This window comes from Tachypleus tridentatus, chromosome 8 (assembly GCF_004210375.1).
Source record: "Tachypleus tridentatus isolate NWPU-2018 chromosome 8, ASM421037v1, whole genome shotgun sequence".
Lineage (NCBI taxonomy): Eukaryota > Metazoa > Arthropoda > Merostomata > Xiphosura > Limulidae > Tachypleus > Tachypleus tridentatus.
Window position 1 is genome coordinate 148,210,189 of NC_134832.1, and position 24,224 is coordinate 148,234,412.

Consider the following 24,224-nt stretch of genomic DNA (forward strand, 5'->3'; position numbering starts at 1 on the left):
AGGTCCGAACATTGAGAAGTACCATAGGTCATAGGGTCAACCTTACATATTCTACACCTCACACAATTACGCAGTTTGGATGAAATATTTTAAGCTGAGGTCCGAACATTGAGAAGTACCATAGGTCATAGGGTCAACCTTACATATTCTACACCTCACACAATTACGCAGTTTGGATGAAATATTTTAAGCTGAGGTCCGAACATTGAGAAGTACCATAGGTCATAGGGTCAACCTTACATATTCTACACCTCACACAATTACGCATTTGGATGAAATATTTTAAGCTGAGGTCCGAACATTGAGAAGTACCATAGGTCATAGGGTCAACCTTACATATTCTACACCTCACACAATTACGCAGTTTGGATGAAATATTTTAAGCTGAGGTCCGAACATTGAGAAGTACCATAGGTCATAGGGTCAACCTTACATATTCTACACCTCACACAATTACGCAGTTTGGATGAAATATTTTAAGCTGAGGTCCGAACATTGAGAAGTACCATAGGTCATAGGGTCAACCTTACATATATTCTACACCTTACATAACTAGTAGTACGTTACATTTAATCTCGTATTTTAATCGTGGGCCAGATCTGAGTCGCCAGCCAGCCATGTCCATTAAGGTGCGTTTTGTTTTTTAGTTTTTGGTGTGTTTTTTTGTAGCAAATACCGTAACTATTACACCCATCGTCTCTATCGCACGTAACAACTCAACTTTTTAAGTATTAAATTTTTTTCGGTTGAGAAAAACAATAATTTCATTATCTAAACAAACGATGTCTGAAAAAATCGTCTGTTCACAAAGAAAATGTAAACAATTAAATGAAATATTAATTGTTTTACGCCTCCAAAATTTTCAAACATAATTACGGTAGAAGTATCAGTTGCGTGACTGCGAGAAATGACTCACAACCAAAGTTACAGGTCGCACCCTGCGATTGAAAACCACATTATGTGAACAAAACGTACGTGTGGTTTCCGACCCGTAGCCAGTACAACGCGATTCAACTGCGTTTCTCACGCTCGTATACCAACCAACAAGGGGATCTCTGCGAATCCAAAACAAGAGACAGCGGAAATTCTTTCACTCTTTATTTCCATGACTTCAGTACACAAGCACCGTTGTAAAAAATACACAAACTACATGTTCAGCTGGTCATTAACTGAAAGTCCTTGTTTACCTGAGCACCTTAAATATACATACTCTAGTACAGAGATTTTGTTCATTTCTGCTTCTTACAAAAGTTCGGCTTAGCTTTTTTAGTATGATATGAAGAATCACACACAGATACGTAGAAGCTTCATGATCTTAACAATGTTGCAAATGTCATTCACAGTGTCTTTCATACTCAAGTAATGTACTTGTAATAGCTACTAACTTAACCCTTCTATAAATAAATAGTATAGAAGATATCTTTATCCACATAATTTCTAAATTTTCCAAGGTGCTTTCGTGTTGATCGGATGTCGCAAAAAGGTCGTAAATATGTATTAATCTTTTCACGCATATGAAGATTACGACTACAATTTTGAAATTAGTTCATACACGTTTCTACGAAGGCGCCTCTTCAAACAGGTGATACAGGAACCTGTACATACTGGTATCAGAAATCTTGAATTATCTGTGTGAACATAAAGCTGATGCGTGTAATTTAATTCTTATGGGTCACCGCACATGGGTTTCTGTCTGACAATAAACGGGGATATTAACATATGTCTCAGTCTGCTTTGTTTTGGAAGGGCCCTCTGCAACATTCAGTTGAACTCACACCGAAAGAAAAAAATATTTTGAGAAACTAAACAGTTTTGTGACGAACATGGTTATTTACTATTAAATAAAGGGAAGCCAATCAGTTCGGTGACGAACATGGTTTTTCACTGTTGATAGAGTTTGTTTGTTTTTTGAATTTCTCCCAAAGCTACAAGAGGTCTATCTGCGCTAGCCGTTCCTAACTCAGGAGTGTAAGAATAGAGGGAAGGCAGCTGGTCATCGCCACCCAGTCTACTCTTTTACCAACGAATAATGAGATTGATCGGCACATTATAACGCCCCCACGGCTGAAAGGGCGAGCATGTTTGGATTTGAACCCGCTACCGTTAATAAAGAGAAGCCAGTCAGTTTGATGACGAACATAGTTATTCACTATTAATAAAGAAAATTTAGGCAACAGATAATGCAAATAGCCAACACCACCAACCGCTAGCTCTAATAGAATATTGGGATTAATGATTATATTATAACGCCCTCACAGTTAAGAGGGAAAGCACATTTGGTGATGGGTTTCAAACCCGCGGCCAGGAGATTGCCTTCACCACCAAGCTGTATACCAGACCTTCTTCACATAACAGTATTAACTGCATTTTGTGGTAACGTTTATACTTATCTGTTGAACATGCGGGAACCTGAATATTACAATAAAAATACTGTGACCAAGACTATGATATATTCGTAACAACATTATAATATTAGATATGGACCCGGCATGGCCAAGCGCGTTAAGGCGTTCGATTCGTAATCCGAGGGGCACTGGTTCGAATTCCCGTCACATCAAACATGCTCACCCTTTCAGCTGGGGAGCGTTATAACATTACGGTCAATTCCATTATTCGTTGGTAAAAGAGTAGCCCAAGAGTTGGCGGTGGATGGTAATGACTATTTGCTTTCCCTCTAGTCTTACACTGCTAAATTAGGGACGGCTAGTGCAGATAGCTCTCATGTAGCTTTACGCGAAATTCAAAACAAAAAACATTAGATATCTAACAACATAAATATTATATTGTTTAAATATATATATATATATATATATTAAAAATTACTTAACAACGTGTTGTTTAATATTTGGAGCAAGGTAATTCCGAGTTGGTTTTTTACGTTTCTGTACAATAGAAACACGCGAGTATTTTGGCTTCGATGCTGGAAGCTTTAGTACAAAGTATATGTTAAAGTAAAGATATCACATAAAATTAAGGCGTACGAACTGTACACGTAGAACATTTTGCATATTGTAGAGTTAACCGGTTACAGAAATGTCGTCGTTAGCACTTGTACTAAATAATAAATAATGCAGTGCTCGTGTATGAATTAAAACTTGCAAATGAAATGAGGAATCACATTTCGTGAAATGATGAAAGCCTGAGTATATGTTAAACACACCCGGTAACGCAGGTTACTACATTCATTATTTAAACACGTGCATAAAACTCGAGAGACAATCATCTACGCCTAAGAGATTTGTTTCACTGGTAGTCTCCAAGGTAACAAATTTTCATAAGTTTTTATTCTCATTAAAGGATGGTTAAAAATTAAATAAATAACTTCGTACAATAAGTATCCTATACGGCACTGTACCGAAGTATTAAGGTTTACTTTTCAGAAGAGAAATATAGTTCTGTGGGGAAAAAAAAAAAGATGGTAAGATAGTGTAAGTGGTAAGAAAGCAGTAGTAACAGCAAGAAGAGGTGAAAAATGGTAGTTCTAATGACGCGAAACGAAAAATAGCGCCCCCATAGAAAAATAACAAAAATTGTATACTTTATTTTTTTTACTTTCTCCTAAGCCTAACAAAATGTTTCCACTTTACTTTTATTACAGATTTCCTTCAAACCGGAAAGGAGCACGTGAAATAACAGATATTAGTGTAATGACGTTAGAAGAAAGCCGATGGTAATTCATGGGGTTCATCGATACGGTACTAGTAGCAAGAACATTCTTCTTTTTGTCTTGCCTAATATCTGTCTGCACCCTACGTCCCTCAACGCCATTTTGTTTTGGGTTAGATCAAAAATACTACACCTCCATCTATAATAGTACTGTTAGTTGCTTAAACTGAACTCAGGACATTTCTCTTAAAATTCTCGCTTCTTATAACTGATTAAAATCAAATTATTTTATTATATATATATATATATATATATATATACACACACACACTGTTATAATCGTCTGTCTATTGTAATGTAAATCTGTTATATTCTTGACTTCCAGCAAGGAGCAAGTTTCATCACGCATGAGAACGTTAAGCCTTTACCCATGACCAACATTTTGTAAGAAAGAATAGCACACAAAGAGTTTGATTATACCTACTGACGACAGTTGTTTTTTTAAACACTTGAGATTTAATTCGGTATTTCTTCGCTAACCCTAAAAAGCGCCGGTTTTGATTATGAAGTCAGTTCGGCTTGTAATACTCCGAGCAGGATAAGCGCGACAAGGTGACTGTCGCTCGCCATTAGAAACGCTTCATCACATCCACGTCACACCGATATCGCATAAAACCTAACCCACGACAGAGGCGGGAGGTAGCGTGAAGTCCATAAACAGATATCGTGAAACATGAATCTAAAATAGTATGTTTTTACAGTTCTAGGTTTATCATTCAACTTTAGAGGCCGATGTCATTATTCTATTACATGTGATTATTTTCATCGTATCTAAATCAGCGCGAGCGTTAGTTCAACGACTTATGTACTGATCACAGCATTGTTTTTTGTAACAACCGATACGAAAGCACGTGTTTTCTCGTCAGCTGATACATATACATACACTTTAGGTTGATGTGTGTATGAAGTATCTTTAGTACATGTAACACGTAGTTCATGTTGAACAGTGAGGAATTCGGAAGCTCACGTAGAACAGTGAGGGATTCGGAAGCTCATGTAGAACAAAGTCTAGAACTTACTAACATTATTTCTTTTCCATATTTTGATCATTTAGTGTCAACACCTCCAAATATAATACCGACAGTACATCCACAATAGTAGTAACAAGTGCCAAAAACGTTCAACCCATGTGTATTATAACATACACGAGTTACCACAATATTACTATGTTACATAGTTTCACATGGTTATAGCTTGGGTAACTGCACAGGTTACTCGGAACGTAACAAAGCTTACTCTTGCAAAGGTTTATGTTTAGTACCATTTTACCTGTAGAGCATATATACAGAATTACCTACTGTACAGTAGAGTTTTACCTATGGAGCACAGAATTATCTACTGTACAGTACAGTTTTACCTGTGAAGCATAGGTACAGAATTATCTGTTGTACAATACAGTTTTACCCTTACACTGATTAGCACGTCGTACAGTTTTATCTGCTCTTTATCTCACTCCTTTCGTTTTATCGTCTGTTTGCTTCGACACATTATAGGAATTACGTCTGAGAAGTTTCAACGTGACTGTCACGAGTAAGGTAATGTCATGAAAACACTAAAAATTATCCAACGATCTCCCATTCCGATTCCAAATTTAATAACGCGCATGTCACACATCAACATGTCATGCAGCGTGCTGAGAATTCATGTGTTATTAATGAACTGAGTTCGCACAATTTACGTAAGTGGTACGTCCGGTAAACTTCTGATGGTTAAAGTTAATTCACGAAAGAAAAAAGAATAAATAAATTATAATACATAATTGGTCTTTAAATTAATAAATAATATTGTTTTATTATTTCCCTGAATCTAGTTCTGATTTATAAATTAATCGTGTAAAAGTAATAAAAAGTAAACTTCACCTAGTCACACCAGTTCACACCACAATAGTTGACCTTCGTGTAACCTAATAAATTATCTTTCTAACCACTATTTTGTGTGCCGCATTCTACCCGGTCTGATGAATTCTGGTATTTCGCATAACGCGTCGCTGCCACTGGAAACAGCAGACATAGTACCTTTATATACTTATATTCGTTCTTCTTTATCTTCAGCCATTAATTTCAAGAATTAAGAGTCATAAATAGGACCCTTCACGTAATGCATGCCTGAGCATAGGGTCATGTCGAGAAGACTCAGGTATACTGTTCAACTTGGATACGAGGTCAGAGTTCATAGATTAGTAAACAAACGTAATTTCGAAAGTCTGGTAATAGCGATAACTTAAATTTATCGGTTTGTATTAAACTTCATATTAAAAACGTTCGTAGAGAGACACACGACAACAAGTTTACGAGGCCCGATATGGCCAGGTGGGTTAAGGCATTCGACTAGTAATCTGAGGGTCGCAGGTTCGAGTCCCCATCGCACCAAACATGCTCGCCCTTTCAGCCGTGGGGGCGTTATTATGTCACGGTCAATCCCACAATTCGTTGGTAAAAGAGTAGCCCACGAGTTGGCGATGGGTGGTGATGACTAATTGCCTTTCCTATAGTCTTACACTGCTAAATTAGGGACGGCTAGCGCAGATATTCCTCGTGTAGCTTTGGCGAAATTCGAAAACAAATAAACAAGTTCACCATTTAAAACTTCCAAATCTCCTTTTGACAGTTACTAAAACCTATTCCAGTTTTGGATAACATAACTTCTGGTTAAGTGGACGAAAACAAATTAAGATAGTTTTATTAACTGTTACATTTAGTAAAGTGCAAAACAAAGGAGACGACATACATGTATATAAGCGTTAACTGTAAAGTCATCCAATTTTCTACTTCGCATTTTTTTTTTTTCTTTCGTAAAGCCTCCGTTTCAAAAATTTCACTTTATACAGTCTGGAAACTACAATTTTGTTTTACCTAGTGTGAGCCGAAAAGTTTTACGTCACAAGTATATACATCGTTTGAAATTTTCACATGACATGCGTAATTCTGTTGTAACAATTTTTAGCCAGTGGTTCGTGACGGCTCTCAGTTTTTTTTGTTCTTTTTTGTTGTTTTTCAAGCACAAACTTTTAGTTCATTGTGCCGTCATCTCTTGGCCTAATTGAGATTAATTGCAAGTTGGGACTTGTGTGGTCAAACTCTTTCTTTTCATGTGTGGTCATGCCCAAAGTCTCATGTAGTAATCTACTCTAATCCTGCCAAAAATAATTTCGATCTGAAGGCAGACCAGTAGAGGTTACGATGAATAATATAATCGAATTGGACACACGCGCACTCCACGCTTGGTACTGCTGGCATACAAAAATATTTCATGTCCAATATAACAAGTTCTCATTGATTAATTTACTAACTCCTGCCTAACGAATTTCTCGTGGCGCGGCTGTTGATGGTTCCCTATTGTTAAAAAAAAAAGCTTTTATCTCATTTTATCTTATTTTGCTGCGCGAATTGCATCATATACTCTACTTTAACTTCAAGCATATTATTGTATACAACAACACACTCGTCGTGCACATAGATAAGCGTACACATCTGTGACTGAACGTATTAATAAGATGCCATCTTAGATTACGACGCCATCTTAGATCTCAAGCGCAACCAATGATCACACGAAATTACCCAATATGAATTAGTCATCCCTAAAATTTCATATTTACCAAATCGGTCAGTAATATTACAACGTATAAAACAAACAAGTATAGATTGTTTTTTAATTTTGCGTATAGCTACTCGAGAGCTATCTGCGCTAGCCGTCCCCAATTTAGCAGTGTAAGACTAGACTCACTAGAGGGAAGGCAGTTAGTCATCACCACCCACCGCCAACTCTTGGGTTACTCTTTTACCAACATATAGTGGAATTGACCTCACATTATAACGCCCCCAGGCTAAAAAGACGAACACGTTTATTTTAATCTTTCGTACCAAAATCTTTAAGATTTTTCAGCTTGGTAGGGACGTACCTACAAACTCTACACACAAGAAAAAACATTTTGCCATCGGGATATCATTTATTAAACGTATTTACACAGGAACGTCATACATACAATGTTTTGTTTAGAAACGCAATTTTTAAAAGGCAAGAACAGTGCTGCCACTATGTGTTCAGAAGAAACAAAATTTCTTCTAATTCACCAGATTTATATTCGTACAACTACCGCAAGGATTACTGCTACATCTGAATAATCTAGTCCCTCTAACTCCACACGAGAGTTGGCAACTGGCACATCTTTTTAGCCATTTATTCTACCCACAGCTCATACAGTTTGAAGTATAGACTAATCAGATGTGTACGCCTCACCATAAACAGAGCTCAATCTACACCTCTTTACACTTGTATACACTACATTATCATGTTTTACTAACATTACATTATTTAGTATTTGAGCTTGCCTAACACCAATTAAGGTCCAATAAAAACACCCACACGCTATTTTGAAGTTTTTAATACGTCTGTCTGTGGATAATAGGTTTATCTCTGCAAAACATTTCGTCTCCAACAGTTAAATGTGATCACCTACTACGACACAAAAGCACATTTTAATAAAGCACGTGGGCAGAATATTGACAAGATGGTAAAATTTAAAACGTGCGAGAACAAAATGTACAAATAAAATTTAAAAAAAAATGAAACAGAAGAACAACATTGTGTTGTGACCGTTTAATACCAATATGGGAACAATTCTGTTTTGTTTTTAATAAATCCTTTAATGAGTTCTTTTCGTATATGATTTAATATAATAAATATGTTTAATATAAAAACAAAATTAATTAGTAATTACCTTTCGATTTCGGACAATGTGAGCTATGTGAGGTCTCAATGTAACTACGTGTGAACGCAACTGTTTCGTAAGTTAAAAAATAAAATGACAAACTTGATACATATAGACTTGCCTCTTAATGTGACGGTCAATTCCACTATTTGTTAGTAAAAGAGTAGCCCAAGAGTTGGCGGTGGGTGGTGATGAATAGCTGCCTTCCCTCTAGTCTTACACTGCCAAATCAGAGACGGCTGGTACAGATAGCCCTCATGTAGTTTTGCACGAAATACAAAAACCAAACCATGCCTCTTAAATACTTAACAACAGGTACTGTTTAAGGTGGATGGTTATGTTTGAAAGTTACATAATTTCAGTGAAAACATCTCAATAAACTGTTGCTCACTTTGTATTTTAGGCGGTAAGGGTTAGTTAATTTTAAAGCACAAAGCTACAAAACGAATTATCTATGCTGTACCGACCACGGGTATCTAAGCCTGATATTTAACACAGATTATCCACTGAGTCACTGAGGGGAGGTGTTAGTTAATTTGTTTTATTGTACATACATTGTGCTGTTTTTATCACCATTAATATTGTTATATTTCAATTAAAATATTAATATTTTAGCTCTTCTGTTAAATGATTCAGGTGTTAATTTAATCTATTTAAGTATTACTTTATATTTTCATAAACACTAGGCTTATGTCGTACTACTGGTATCTTTCTGCTTTTGAGTTTATAAATGTATCGAAGCACTCTAAAGTTACACTATCAGAGCAGTTTAATGGGTTTTCACTGGTCACAAAACGTTTTAAGGAAGGGCTGTGCAACATTTTGTTTATGCCCGTTTATAATGATGTTACGTTATTCGACGAACATTAAATCTACCACAGTACTTGAAGCAAAGAGTAATTGAGTGTGTTATGTAACAGGTATACTATATAATTTATTAACACTGCCTTCATTTAAACTTGTGATTGGCATGTTTACATGTCCAGTTTTATTATTTTTAATCATCCTACTTTATTATGTTATTTTGCGTTGTTAGCTCTATGTGTGTAGATTAAGTCCTAACTTAAATGTCCTAAGATGGCCGAATCTCTTGAAATATTAATAAGATTGAGGACCAAAAATATCCAACTGATGAAACAGTACATTATAATAATTATCAGTGCGAAAAGTATACTTAATTAGCTTTGTTTGTTTTTTTTTTATTTCGCGTAAAGCTACACGAGGGCTATCTATACTAGCTGTCCCTATTTTAGTAGTGTAAAACTAGAGAAAAGGCAGCTAGTTATAACCACCCATTTGTGGGCTACTCTTTTACCAACAAATAGCGGGATTAATCGTAACACTAACACCACGACGGCTGAAAGGGCGAGCATATTTGATGTGAGGGGAAGATTCGAACCTGCGACCCTCAGATTACGAGTCGAACGCCCCAACTACCTGGCGTTTAATTGGTTGTAATCATTACTATTCTCAGTTTTTACTAATTAGGTAGTTTGTTTTACTTGATATTAACTTCTGGTTAAAACTATTTCAAATGTCTTAGCAGTAAAGATAAATTAGGACAAAGTTATTATAATTTTCTATTTTTAACTCTTGTTGTGCAGTGTTTGGTCTTTTCTCCTAGTCGTTACCTTGAATGCGCGTGAGAAGTACAGTGCAGACGGTGTTTATAAATATTATCGTACGTTTTATATTTGCGAGAAACAAATTAGCTTCGTGACTTGTTAATTAACAACAAGCAGTTTACATAAAAAGTTATAGTGCAAAACACAATGATTCTAAAACCGGCTCAGAACGTTCATAAGATATAAGATATCTAGATTCATTTTAGAAAAACTTATCACGTGATCTACACATGCACGAGTGGGTGTTAGATTTTATCTCTAGTTGATAACTACAGCGTACAATATCTTGGCTTCAAGGATAAACAGGTACTTTACCCTAGTACAAAAGCATAAGCTTAATCGTGGCATGCACGACTTATACATAAAAAAGCCGTGTTTAACGTAATAAAAACATTTCTGGCAGGTGTTTCACTCGTAAATATTTAAATATCCACACGTTTTTTATCTCATATCTTGACCTTTTGTTTTCAGAAGTAATTATCAACACGTTGTAATGATACAAAACACAGAATTCAACAAATTGGATTGTTATTAGTGCATATGGTGATTTAACGTAACTTCTTTGTTGTTTGAAGTTAAGCTCAAAACTAGGCCCGGCATGGCCAGGTGGTTAGGACGCTTGATTTGTGATCTGAGGATCGCGGGTTCGAATTCCCGTCACATGAAACATGCTTGCCCTTTCAGCCGTGGGGACATTGTAATGTTACGGTCAATCCCACTATTCGTTGATAAAAGAGTAGCTGCCTTCCCTCTAGTCTTACACTGCTAAATTATGGATGTCTAGTGTAGATAGCCCTTGTGTAGTTTTGCGCGAGATTCAAAACAAACAAACACAAAATCCGGTTTCTAGCGATATAAATCTACAGACAAAGCATTGGGGGCAACTAGCGCAGCAAAGTGAAGTAAAAACTTTAGGTATAAAGGAACCAAATAAGACAAGCATTAACCACCCTCTCTCAGATCTTACAGGGGCAGTTGGTCAGAGCAATTGGACGGTAGTTCGAAGAAATCTTAGGATCCTTCCCAGGCTTAGGAACAGGCAGTACAGTGACATGGCGCGAAGCATCAGTAAAAACATCCTCCTGCCCCATCCGGTTAAAAACAACCAGAATAATGGAAAGAGAGGCAGGAGAGAGAGAGAGATGGCATCTTGTATTGAATATCATCGGGTCTGACCGATGTACTCACAGACAGATGAAGAGCAATATTGAGTTACGCCAGCGTAAAGGGGTCATAGAGAGAGTCGGCTCAAAAGGAAAGAGACGATCGCTCTGCGCGTGTCTTGATGGCTAAGAAGGTGGGAATGAAGCAGAAGTGCTAGATACACGAGAAAAGCTTTCGCTAAGAGTATTGACGATGCATTGAGCATCAGCAACTTCCTGGCCATCAGATCGAAAGGGCAGAAGTTTACTGTCAACTAACCTATCGAATCTTGTCCTATATGACTTTGGAACTGATGGTAGAAGAGATGCTAGAAGTTTAGTTAATACAATATTCCTTCTGGCTTTGACGTCTGACTCGCTGACCATGTGCATGGGCCCGCTGAATTGCAATGTGGTTTAAACGAAAGGTATCCAAAGCCTGTTTTTGAAGCTTTCCTTGCATTGTAGCAGGCAGGATTCCACCAAGGATGAGGATATTGTGGTAAATGTGTCGAGGGATTAGGAATACGGCTGCCTGGACAATTCTATCAGTTACTGCTGCCACACAGTCATCTATCAATGGCTCACACACGATGACAAGATCAAATTATGAAAGAGCAGTGAAAGAGAGCCAATCGGGTAGGATCGATCACGGCCAGTTTCTTTCAAAATAATCACTGCCCCGTGGATTACTGCCATCCCTCCGAGAAATGTGAAGGGAAACAGATAGAAAGATAAATAGCAGTAAAATACTAAACAGGTGCATGAAAATAAGTATAAGAACCAGTATTGAAGAAAGATAGGTTGTGATCCAAAAGAATGTGCTCTATGAAACGACCCCTTCCATCAATATCAGCACCACCCCAAAGAGGATTATGTCCATTAAAACCCCCAGGATTAAAAAGAGAGATGGTAATTGCTCAATGAGGGCATCAAGGCGTAACTGATCATAGGTCTCTTCAAGAGGCAGGTAGAGAGAGCAAACAGAGATGGTACGACCCAATGAAGCACAGGTGGTTACAGCCTCCAAGAATGTATAAGTGACAAAGACAGGGTGGTCACATGCTGATCAACCAGTAGTGCCACCCCACCATGCTCTCGCGTCCATCACACAACCTATCATTTCTATACAAAGAAAACTGCATTAGAGTGAGTGTGTCAGCAGGTTTCAGAATTATTTCCTATAAGGAGAGACACATAGAATGGTAATAATCAATTAAATCCTTAACGTCATCTATATTTGATCGAAAACCTCGAAAGTTCCACTGGATCAGAGGGGCCTTTTTTATTTACATGGTGGGGAACCCTTCTGTTTTCGACGTTTTTTTTTCTTTACTGGATGAAGGTCTATCGACCTCCTTAGGTCCTGCCCTGGATCCAGCAGACAGGTCTCTGTCTATGGGCAAAGATTCCAGCGATCGAGGACGTGAACGAATGGTCGGGGCTGCAGAAGAGGATGGACCCAAGGAAACACCCAAAGCCAAAGGAAGTGGAACCGGGCAGTCACTGGAAGGAGTGGTAGGGACAGAAATTCGTCAACTCTTTTAATCATGGAGGGCAAAAGATTCTTCAAATGTTTAGCAAACGATTCTTCTGGAAGTATGGAGAGATCTATCTGTACTCCCACTGTGGCAGTGTAATGAAGTGCAGCAGTATATGTCCGAGATGGAGTTGGGGACAATAATTTCCAAGCTTCTGGTTAAAAGATATTTACAGATTTCAAGCATTGCACCTCTATCTCCTCCACCCATTTAGGGGAGTAAGAGGGGTGTGGACGACTACAGTTAACACACCGTTGTTCTAGTTTGCAATCGTAAGTGTCGTGGTCTTTGCCACCAAAATTAGCACATGTTAAAAAACCACAACATGATATTTTTGAGTGACCAAGTAGTTGACACTGAAAACATCCGAGGGGTTTGGGAAAGTATGGCCGTATGACAGTTAAAACAACCTGCTTTGACTGTGGCAGGAAGACATGGTAATATAAACGTCAATATCAGAACATTAATAGGCACCACAGAAACGCCTTACCTGGAGAAACCAGCGAGGTTCAATGACTCAAGAAAGTTCTTTAAATCCCTCTTAACTAGAACTCCTCTGGAAGAATTCAAAGTTGCATGAGGAGTAACCTTTATGATTATATCCCCAATGGCTTTCGACTTCAAGAGGAGTTAGGTATGTTGTGGTGAAAATGTTTTCACCAAAATGTCTCCAGAGCGCAACTTCTTTATTGACTTAAGAGAGCTAGTAAACCTCTCTAGTCCCTTTTAAATAAAAAGGGGGCATCTGCCCTAAGGATTTCTTGGATAAGGAATGGATAATTAGAAACTGAGGTACAGAATCTGATTACGATGTTGACTGTACAACAGTCATCCACGTATGGTCGTTTTCCGATAAATTTTTTTTCCAGTTTTCTTTATTTTTTCATAAATGGGGGTATCCATAATAAAGATGCTACATTTCAGTGTCCACTGACCCCACCCACCATGGAGCCCTACGATAGGACGCACTATAATACGAAACAAGGACACTGCAGCAACGCCAGGGTTTCGTGAGTACTATACCCGAACACCAGTATCAGACACAATGTCCACAACACCCGTTGAGAACGTCCAACACTTGTACTTGGTTTACCCTAGCCCAAGTAGACAGGCCATTTGACCTTGGTGAGGCCACGCCAAGGCCGCATGTCTATAGGAATTCAAGGTCAAAGTGGTGTGTTAGGGTTGGATCCTCTCCTCCCCTTCATGAGTCGCCACGCACGACAAACACGTGGGTGGATGTTTAGATCCTGGATGAGATAAACTGAAAGTACAGAACCCTCTCTGGGGAGTCCCTTCACCACGTACAGGAATCCACCTCGAGGGGATATAAAGTCGAACGTTGCACAGTATATCTTTACACTTCGAGGTACTAAATGACCTTAACTATTTCAAAGGTCATATCCAAAAGCACACTTAGTTCCAAGTTTCGTATGGGCTCACAAAATACCCATGACAGAAGCCATACACACCACTGCAATATTGTTAAACAGAAATAGAAAATATACACTCGCGCATTCCTACGTCATCAGCATTCCTTGTAATACCCAAAACTGTATATTGGGTTTTCCTGCCTATCAACTTCTGAAATTGACACAACTTCCCAAACAGAAAACAGTGATAACCGTATTACAGTGATCACTACGTGAAAAGACAACATAAAAACCGTACTGTAGTGGGCACTGCGTGACATCAGTTGTACTCTTTCTGTTTGGATTGTTTTAAACATAAATAAAAAAAACATTTGGTGTATAAAATGCTTTACAATTCGCTTATTACTTGCCATATCAAACACCAAATGTATGAAGAATAATTACCCGAAATGTTTCACATATTACGATCTAAAAGTGTTAGAACTAATTACTGTAGTTATATATGCATTTAATTCACAATTGAATTATTATTATCGTTAATGTAATTAATTATAAAATTGATTATTTTATTCCAAACCTATTTCAAAGAACATTTACCGAATATCTCGAGTTTCAGATATTGTACATCTTTTCCCATACATATAAACACATGGCAGTGAAAAGGGTTTTGGTGTTAAACATAAAGCTACACAATGACCTACCTGTTCTTTGCCAACCATAAAAACTAACCCGGTTGTTAGTGTTATAGACCTTCAGATTTGCCGCTAACACAGCCAACATAAAAGAGGACAGAATGTTTTAAAAAGGACAGCTTCAGAGAATAAGCGCACTATTACAAAATAGTAAGAAGGTATAGGCCTAAACACCTACGGCTTGGTTCATACGTAGGTTTAGAAAAGAAGGTATGAGAAATGTTAAACGTTTTTACACGGTATGTGCATCAAAACATATCTTGTTTATTATCATTACGGTTTTTTCCTCGCATTCAATAATTTGTAGAAACAAATCACGGTCATGCTGATATTATTTAATGATTATTTCCGCCACAGAGGGAGTGAGATAGAGAGAATTCCAGACACTGCGTACAACGCCAAGGAGTATGACTAAGGGTTAGGAAAAAATGGTCATACGCCATTACTCAGGCATGTTAATAAAGCTGTTAAATTTTTTTTACGAACATGTTTTGTCTTTAACACTTAAAAAGTAGCAGATGAAAATTTGCATACTATATCTATTTGTTTCATAAGTATTAAATAGGTTAAGTGACCCGTATATATTTGCATATACCAGGAGTTTTGTTAATAACTTCAATAAATTACTGGAAATCTCTCGTAAGCACAGGAAAAATGTCTGACACGTATACTTTTTCTCTTACTCTGGACTCGGTAGAAAGAACATATCAACACTCTCAGTTGTTACTTGGAAATGTTGAAGACGTGCATCATTTCTGGATATTTTCGAACAGTGCAACTAAGACTAATATAACAGATATTTAGATAAAGGGAAAATTATACGTAACACAGTCTTCCAAAACCCTATTTTCGTAAAACTAGGAAAAATTTTGACTTTTGTAACAATTTATTTTGGTGAAATATAACACTTTTTGGTACATTTTCTACATTAATATGTGTAAGAATAAAGGTAATTAAATTCATGTAAGCTATAAACATACGGCCGTGTCACTGAGGAGCACTGATGGTCAGTTCCAGTAATGGAATTAAAAATACTGGAAACAGGAATTTGAGTATTAGGCATACTGTTTCCTAGAAGTACAATTTGTTCCCTGGCAAAATTATGTTTTGACTAGTTATAAACTTGCATTGTTTACGAGGTAATATAATTTGTGTTATTAATTTGATTTTTTATCGAGGTCTGGTATATGTTATCCAAGGGCTATATATTTAACTTGAATGTTATGATTTTGTTGCTTATGTTTTTGTAATTCTAAGAACATATGAGTGATGACAATGAAAGGGTAATATGTCAACCACACCACACCTGCCACATCCAATGCTGGCAAGGGCATTTGTACAATACTAAGACTGACCAGGTTAGCTGGAATAAAGCAGACAAGGTGTTATTTATATTATTAATTGCATGACAACTATTATACCCTGGACAATATTAAGTAAGTGTGTTCTACTTATTACTGAAGTTATTAAAGTCTTTAACCACTCAGAAACAGGATAAGGATTAGTAACAACAAATTCAGTTCTTAAGATTCTTTTTATAGCTTAAAAGTTTCTCAAACCAGCCTACTTACTTTATTATGTATTCCTGTGATTATGTCATGTGGTACTTATAAGTTTACAAAGGTTCACTGGCCTCAAAACTAAAAATAAACAGAACCAAAAATGCTAAAGAAAATATAAGTTGCTAGAGAATAGCATTTTCACCTCAGTGGTAATAACTTACTTCTGATGTGTGCCTCATTAGTAATAACTTACTTCCAATGTGCACCTCAGTGGTGATAACTTACTTCCAATGTGTACGTCAGTGGTAATAACTTACTTCCAGTGTGTACGTAAGTGGTAATAAGTTACTATCTTTGATGTGTACATAAATGTAAAAGTAATGTAAACAGCATATTTTAACTTGCAATTTACAAAAACAAAATATACTCAGTTTTATGACTGCTAGTGACCTACAGATCACAAGTTGCAAAAATATACTCAGTTCCATGACTGCTAGTGACCCACAGATCATAAATTGTTATAAAAATATGCTCAGTTCCATGACTGCTAGTGACCCACAGATCATAAATTATTATAAAAATATACTCAGTTCCATGACTGCTAGTGACCCACAGATCATAAGTTGTTATAAAAATATACTCAGTTCCATGACTGCTAGTGATCCACAGATCATAAATTATTATACAAATATGCTCAGTTCCATGACTGCTAGTGACCCACAGATCATAAATTATTATAAAAATATACTCAGTTCCATGACTGCTAGTGACCCACAGATCATAAATTGTTATAAAAATATGCTCAGTTCCATGACTGCTAGTGACCCACAGATCATAAATTATTATAAAAATATACTCAGTTCCATGACTGCTAGTGACCCACAGATCATAAGTTGTTATAAAAATATACTCAGTTCCATGACTGCTAGTGATCCACAGATCATAAATTATTATAAAAATATGCTCAGTTCCATGACTGCTAGTGACCCACAGATCATAAATTATTATAAAAATATGCTCAGTTCCATGACTGCTAGTGACCCACAGATCATAAATTATTATAAAAATATACTCAGTTCCATGACTGCTAGTGACCCACAGATCATAAGTTGTTATAAAAATATACTCAGTTCCATGACTGCTAGTGACCCACAGATCATAAGTTGTTATAAAAATATACTCAGTTCCATGACTGCTAGTGACCCACAGATCATAAATTATTATAAAAATATGCTCAGTTCCATGACTGCTAGTGACCCACAGATCATAAATTATTATAAAAATATGCTCAGTTCCATGACTGCTAGTGACCCACAGATCATAAATTATTATAAAAATATACTCAGTTCCATGACTGCTAGTGACCCACAGATCATAAATTGTTATAAAAATATGCTCAGTTCCATGACTGCTAGTGACCCACAGATCATAAATTATTATAAAAATATACTCAGTTCCATGACTACTAGTGTCCCACAGATCATAAATTGTTATAAAAATATGCTCAGTTCCATGACTGCTAGTGACCCACAGATCATAAATTATTATAAAAATATACTCAGTTCCATGACTGCTAGTGACCCACAGATCATAAGTTGTTATAAAAATATGCTCAGTTCCATGACTGCTAGTGACCCACAGATCATAAATTATTATAAAAATATACTCAGTTCCATGACTGCTAGTGACCCACAGATCATAAGTTGTTATAAAAATATACTCAGTTCCACAACTGCTAGTGACCCACAGATCATAAATTGTTATAAAAATATACTCAGTTCCATGACTGCTAGTGACCCACTGATCATAAGTTGTTATAAAAATATGCTCAGTTCCATGACTGCTAGTGACCCACAGATCATAAATTGTTATAAAAATATACTCAGTTCCATGACTGCTAGTGACCCACAGATCATAAGTTGTTATAAAAATATGCTCAGTTCCATGACTGCTAGTGACCCACAGATCATAAGTTGTTATAAAAATATACTCAGTTCCATGACTGCTAGTGACTTCATCTCCTTTATTTGAAACAACATAACCCTTTACAAAATTAAGAAATTGTATGCCCTTCATAAAATTCTGTACAGTAAACAGTAAAATATGTGTGTACATATAACACTGACATGTTATTGGTACTGTTTATCCCAATATATTTAAACAGATGGTTAGACTAAAAGGATGCCATGACATCTGAGGTGCAGTTCAAACTATCTTGTAGTTTGAACATCACTTTTCATTAATGTCCAAAAGAAAATAATATCTATGTTCTATCTTAGGTGTTTTGGTGTTAAGTATCCCACTAGAGCATGACGAAGAAAAACCTCCAAGTTCTTTTCCACAAAGTTAGAAGAACACAAAACCTTAAAGTCTCATGACATCTAGTATACAATCTTGTAAGTTTACATGTAAACAGAAACAAGTTGTCCTACTTGTCCTTACTTAGCTTCCCATATTTAGAATCATTCAGCCGAAGCAGACAAAGATAACATCTTCAGAAACAGTTTCCACACTCCTCTCCATGGCAACTTGACACGCTAGTGTTTCATGCTCAAAGAAATCAGCAAAATTTCATTCCACAATTATTAGAAGCATAAAGTGAAGAGGAGTCATAAGAAAACCGGCTGAACACAATTATGATATTGCATTGTATAAGCAGCAGTGGATATAACCTTTGCTTGGTCACACAATAGTACATAGTGGTTATACAATCAGTACAGTAGGATGAACCATATTGCAGGTAAAATATTTTGCACAAGAAGGTATTGCACATCTTTATTTACATATTTAGCTGGTACACAAGCACAAGATTGACTCATAAACCAATTTTCTGTTGTTAGTACTCATTTAAAAATCACAAAATGAGGAGCAAGTCTGAAACAGAATATCATGTTTATGGAACCAAAACATCAAAACGGAGTGACACAGCACTCTGGACATACTCTCAAAGGACCAATAAGAACAAAGTGGCTTCCTGCAATGACTCTCACTGGATTGGTTTGAAAGTTATGAGAATAAATATTTGTATCCAAGGTTAGAACATCCACGAACATCAGCAGACACTGTTAACATGTTGTAACACCTTTTCTGCAAGATATATTCATACTGTAAGCAGTGCACATAACAGGGCACACTGGGCAAATTTATTGAAGTTGACTACAAAAATATTTATGCATTACTTTCCACGGATCCCTTTATACCATTTGGTGTGTTGAAAATATAACTAGAAGTCCAAAATAAATTTTATGTTATAGCTGTGGAACATTTTGCAGCTGAAGATAACACAGCTGTTGCACATTTTTTTGTATAATGGATGCCATTTTACTCTTCATAATTTTTAAACTGGGTCAATGAAGATTCATGAGTTACAGCAAATCAATCTTGCTATCCCAGAAGATTACCATCTCTTCTTCATACATCATGGGAAAGATTTCAAAAATATACTTGCACATTACCTGCTAAGTTGTCATGAGCAAACATCATGCAAGCAAACAGAAGAGTATAGCCCTGAAAGCTCTCACCACACTAGTTACTTAACTAAACTTTCACTACTCTTAACACTAATATAATGTGTAGCCATGAGCCATCCATGCTACAATGAAGAATACACTGGTACAATGGATGAAACCCAAGATGTACAAATGTTAACTTACTTTAGTGGATGTTAAAGTTTATTTTTCAAAACCTCCTCTTTAAAGTTTATTATGTAATTTCTATCTTAAAACAGAAAGTGTCAAAAGATGGTCATTTCTTATAAAAATGTGGAACTCAAAGGTTGAGTATGTTTTAGAGCCTCACTGCATTGTTATTGTTCATGTTTTCAGGTCTGGTCATGCTCTATCTGATGAACATGCATCTTGAAAACAGCTCCACAGAATAGTTTCCATGGCAACAGGCTGTTCTGTAAAGATCTCATATCTGAAACATGCTACTCCACCATGTATGATTTTCATAGTTCATCTAGTGTACAGGGACATTTCACCAGTATCCATTTCAATTGCTTGGTGGTGCAGTAATTGAGAGATGCTTCATCTGGTAATTTCATCAGTATGTCTCAACACAGAATAACATTTCATTCTCCAGCTGTTTTGGGTAAGCAACAACTGAAAAGGTATTTGATGGAAGTATATTGTGTAAACATAGCTTCTGTCACTTTTCAAGATAGGTGTATGGCTTTTTCTTCTAACCTTACTAAATTTACTAACTCAAATTGTTTTAATACAACAAACTCAAGCTTCTTTATGCCATTAAAGAACAATTAGGAAAGCATCTGAATAGTTGGCACTTGATAAACAAATAGCATGAATTTATAGAGCAGTTTTTCTTACCTCACCAAAGGGTTTTTCATAAAATTCATGCTTATGTCATTAATGAAAAAAACTACAACAAATCATACAAAAATAAAATTTGCATTAAGACATAATCAGTTAATAGCTTTTTTTTGCTATTAGTTAGGTTACTGATTCAAATACAGAGTGGATGTAGCTGTTTGGGCAGGGCAGTTGCCAAACCTTCTGGGAACTCAAAAACATTGGGAAAAGAATTTGTGAGGAATTCTTCAGAAAGAGTTTAGAAACTTAGTTGGTGACTGAGATTGTTGAAATATGCTTCATATTGAAAATTAATGCATATAGGACAGGAAAATTTCTATCAAATGAAAAACATTATGTTGGTGACAAAAAAATTTAGATTTCATAATTCTTAAATGACTCAGAAAAATATAGCTGAAAGTTTGGCTTTATTCAAACTTACTGATATAAAATTTTGCACTATAAAGCCCAAAGTTACCATAATTTTGTAAGAAATAGTGCATGGTTTTGATATCTCTAACTTAAGAATGAAATAGAAACTCTATAACCTGAAATGATATAATTAACCCATTTTAATTGTCTATACTAACTCTAACATGATGTATATATGAACTTGTCTGAGAAGTGCTGAATTTATAGGATTTCTATTCTATTTCTATCAAGACTTCTTGAACCTACAGGTTTTTCTAACATCTAATTTAAAATTGTTTTGATACATTGGAAAGAGAATCTAATTTTACTTATCAGAAATTTTGAAAATGTGGTTAAACTCTTATTTCTAAAGTATGAAAGGGGTCATTATAGTGGTGGAGTAATTAGGTTGTTGATGGGAGCAAACAGCAGAAGCTTTGGAAAGCTAGACTCATTTATGACCTTTAAAAACATTATTTTTCTGTTAGTTTTAACCTCATGGAATGACCTTCCTGTTGATGTTGTACATGAAAGTGTTGTTGTTTTATATTTGTTACAAACAGACAGTAACTATGTAGACACAGCTGTCTCACATGTCTATTTTGGAACTTTTTTTTTTTTATTATGATTTATGTCAACAATGTGGACACTTTCCTTCCTAGCCAACAATAATTCTAAAATGATGGGAAGATAAAATATACAATGAATATTTCTTTCTTTCTCAAGATGTGTAAAATCTCGGTTAATGAATTATAATGTTAAAATTTTCATTTAAATTGAGAAACAGTTCACTTTATTACCTCAAGGACTTTCCAAGCGAAATGATATATATTTGATCTTGTGGTTAAAAAAAATGTCTGTGAGACTGGTGAAAACAGGAGATAAAATTCTTGGTTCTGTTTAAATCAAATCTGAATTTAAAAGTAAAAAGTTTTTAACCTGTTGATAAGTCTTGTAAAAAACACTTGGAGTAACTTGCTGTTTTATTTAGTTTCCTTCTTAGACAAGTTCATATATATATCATGTTAGAGTTAGTATAGACAATTAAAATGAGTTAATTATATCATTTCACTTATGATGACATCAAAGTTTTCAATGTTTATTTAGAGTACAGGAAATTAAGAGATGTTTCATGTGTTCAACTTTAACAGAAGTTTGAACAATAAGTTGTTTGAGTGGCCTGTTTCAGTAGTTACAAGGCAATAATAGGTTTGAACTTTAGAAGACTAGGTGGATGCAAAATTTTTCACATATGAAATCCTTTAGATGCACATTTACACAATGGTTTGTCTGATGTGATATATACTGTTTGCAGTTTTTTTTTTCTTCTATTGGATGAATTTATAGATGTGAAAATCTAAATATACATCTAGGTTTAGCTTTGCATTTTCAATTGCTCATTATACATTTATTTTGGCACTAAGGACTACATTCACAAGTTAAATGGCAAAATGTTACTGTATTTTTTTGTTTACACGCTTTATGATACCAAAACATGATTATTAATAGTCTTTAATTCTTCTAATATTGTATACTGTAATTAGGCCACATTGTAGTACAAATATACTTATTAAATTTAATTTTCTGTCACTAAAAGTCGGTAAAAACTAATTTTATATTATATTATAGCCCAGTGCTCTGCAACTGGATGAATTTTTCACCGCGGAGTTAATGAGATCAGAATCGGGATGAATGAACATCAATCATATAGCAACTTCAAAAGCAAAAAAGTCCTTAGTTATTATTTATTCTAGTTGTATTTTCATAAATAATTTATTTATTGTTTATATTGTATTGACACTAGTTGTAGTTTGATGTATATTTATACCACAATAAATAATTTTAATTTTAATTTCGTCACTTTTCGAATTGGAGCGAAAGAGCTGTCATGAAAAACTTATAATGGGTGAATAATATCAGAAAATGTTATAAAGCAGTGCTGCGACATTAACTTTCCTTTTTTATTATTATTCTGTTATTGTTGTTTTACTTTTTCATATCATAAAATAACAGCCATCTTTGGCACTAACAGCAATGTTTCACATAATCCAATGACTAGACACTAATCTGATCACACAATGAAAGAGAAACCAATAAAAACAGAAACAAAAAATTACGATTACCGATTAGCCAGTCAACATTTGCTCAGTCTTAATTTGTGAACACACACATATATATAAATATAAGGAAAATTAACAATATTAACACTGTAATAACAATTCATGATCAAAATCTGTATGCCCGACCTATGATTACTATTACTAGTAGTAATCAAAGCAGTTATAATAATTATAACCAATAATATTGAACATAAGTTACAAATTTTCACTGTGGTCTTACCCATTTTGGTTTATGTAGAAAAATTAAATGTCCGGAAATAACGACAAAATTCGAGCAATAACCATCATTATCAACTAGCAAGGTTACTAATGATATTATTGGTTTTTTTCTATTATAGTAATAGTACTATATTGTATTTGTATTGCTATTTTACCATAATCATCCCGCGTTCGCACTCCCGCACTAACAAAATTCACTATCTCTTTCTACGCAAAAGGCGCCGCTGAGTGCGACAGGGCGAGTCCAATCAATTCGTCTGGAGAACAAGAAATTGCGATGCAAATATAACAAAAACGAAAAGTTTACTATATTTGGGAAAATCTAAACAAACACGGCAATAAATATATTAACTAGCTTATTTCTCTCACATAAGTCTAAATCATAAATAAAGTGGGAAAGGGACATTCTCTGCGTTTTTTTATCTTCCTAATGGCAAGCTTTGATGCGTTTGATTAGTTTCGAAAATTCAAAGGAAGATGTGAAAGCCTGGGTAAAAGTTAAACATAATATACCGATTTTTGGTTTTCTAGAAATAAAATATGCTTTGCAATCAATTGAAAATGTTTTCTTTTTTATTCACTTACAAAATGTTAATTAAACAACAGATAATAAAACAAGTTTATGAATTTTAGTATTCAAAGACAGTACAGTTATTCTAGAAATTAACAGTTTGAGGTAGTATTGTCAACTGTTTCATATACACTGCTGGCCAAAATCTTGAAGCCAATGAACATAAAGAAAAAATATGCATTTTGCCTTGTTAGACTCAACCACTTATTTGAGTACAGCTTCGAAAGATGAAAATAAGAAAATGGAAAATAAAAATAAAAAACATTTTTAGCATTTAATAGGGAAAATGTGAACACTATGAAATTAGCCTAAATACTAGCTGGTCAAGAGTTTAAGACCATACT

At 35.4% G+C, this 24,224-nt stretch overlaps 1 protein-coding gene across 1 annotated transcript in view; it reads right to left on the bottom strand.

The window, feature by feature from the left end:
- Positions 1-23,567, bottom strand: part of LOC143223725 (actin-binding LIM protein 2-like) — a 90,684-nt gene extending 67,117 nt beyond the window's left edge. The window contains 1 exon segment of the mRNA XM_076452066.1: positions 23,311-23,567. Coding sequence (XP_076308181.1) covers positions 23,311-23,314 — 4 coding nt within the window. The 5' untranslated portion in view covers positions 23,315-23,567.
- Between the last annotated feature and the right edge of the window lie 657 nt (positions 23,568-24,224).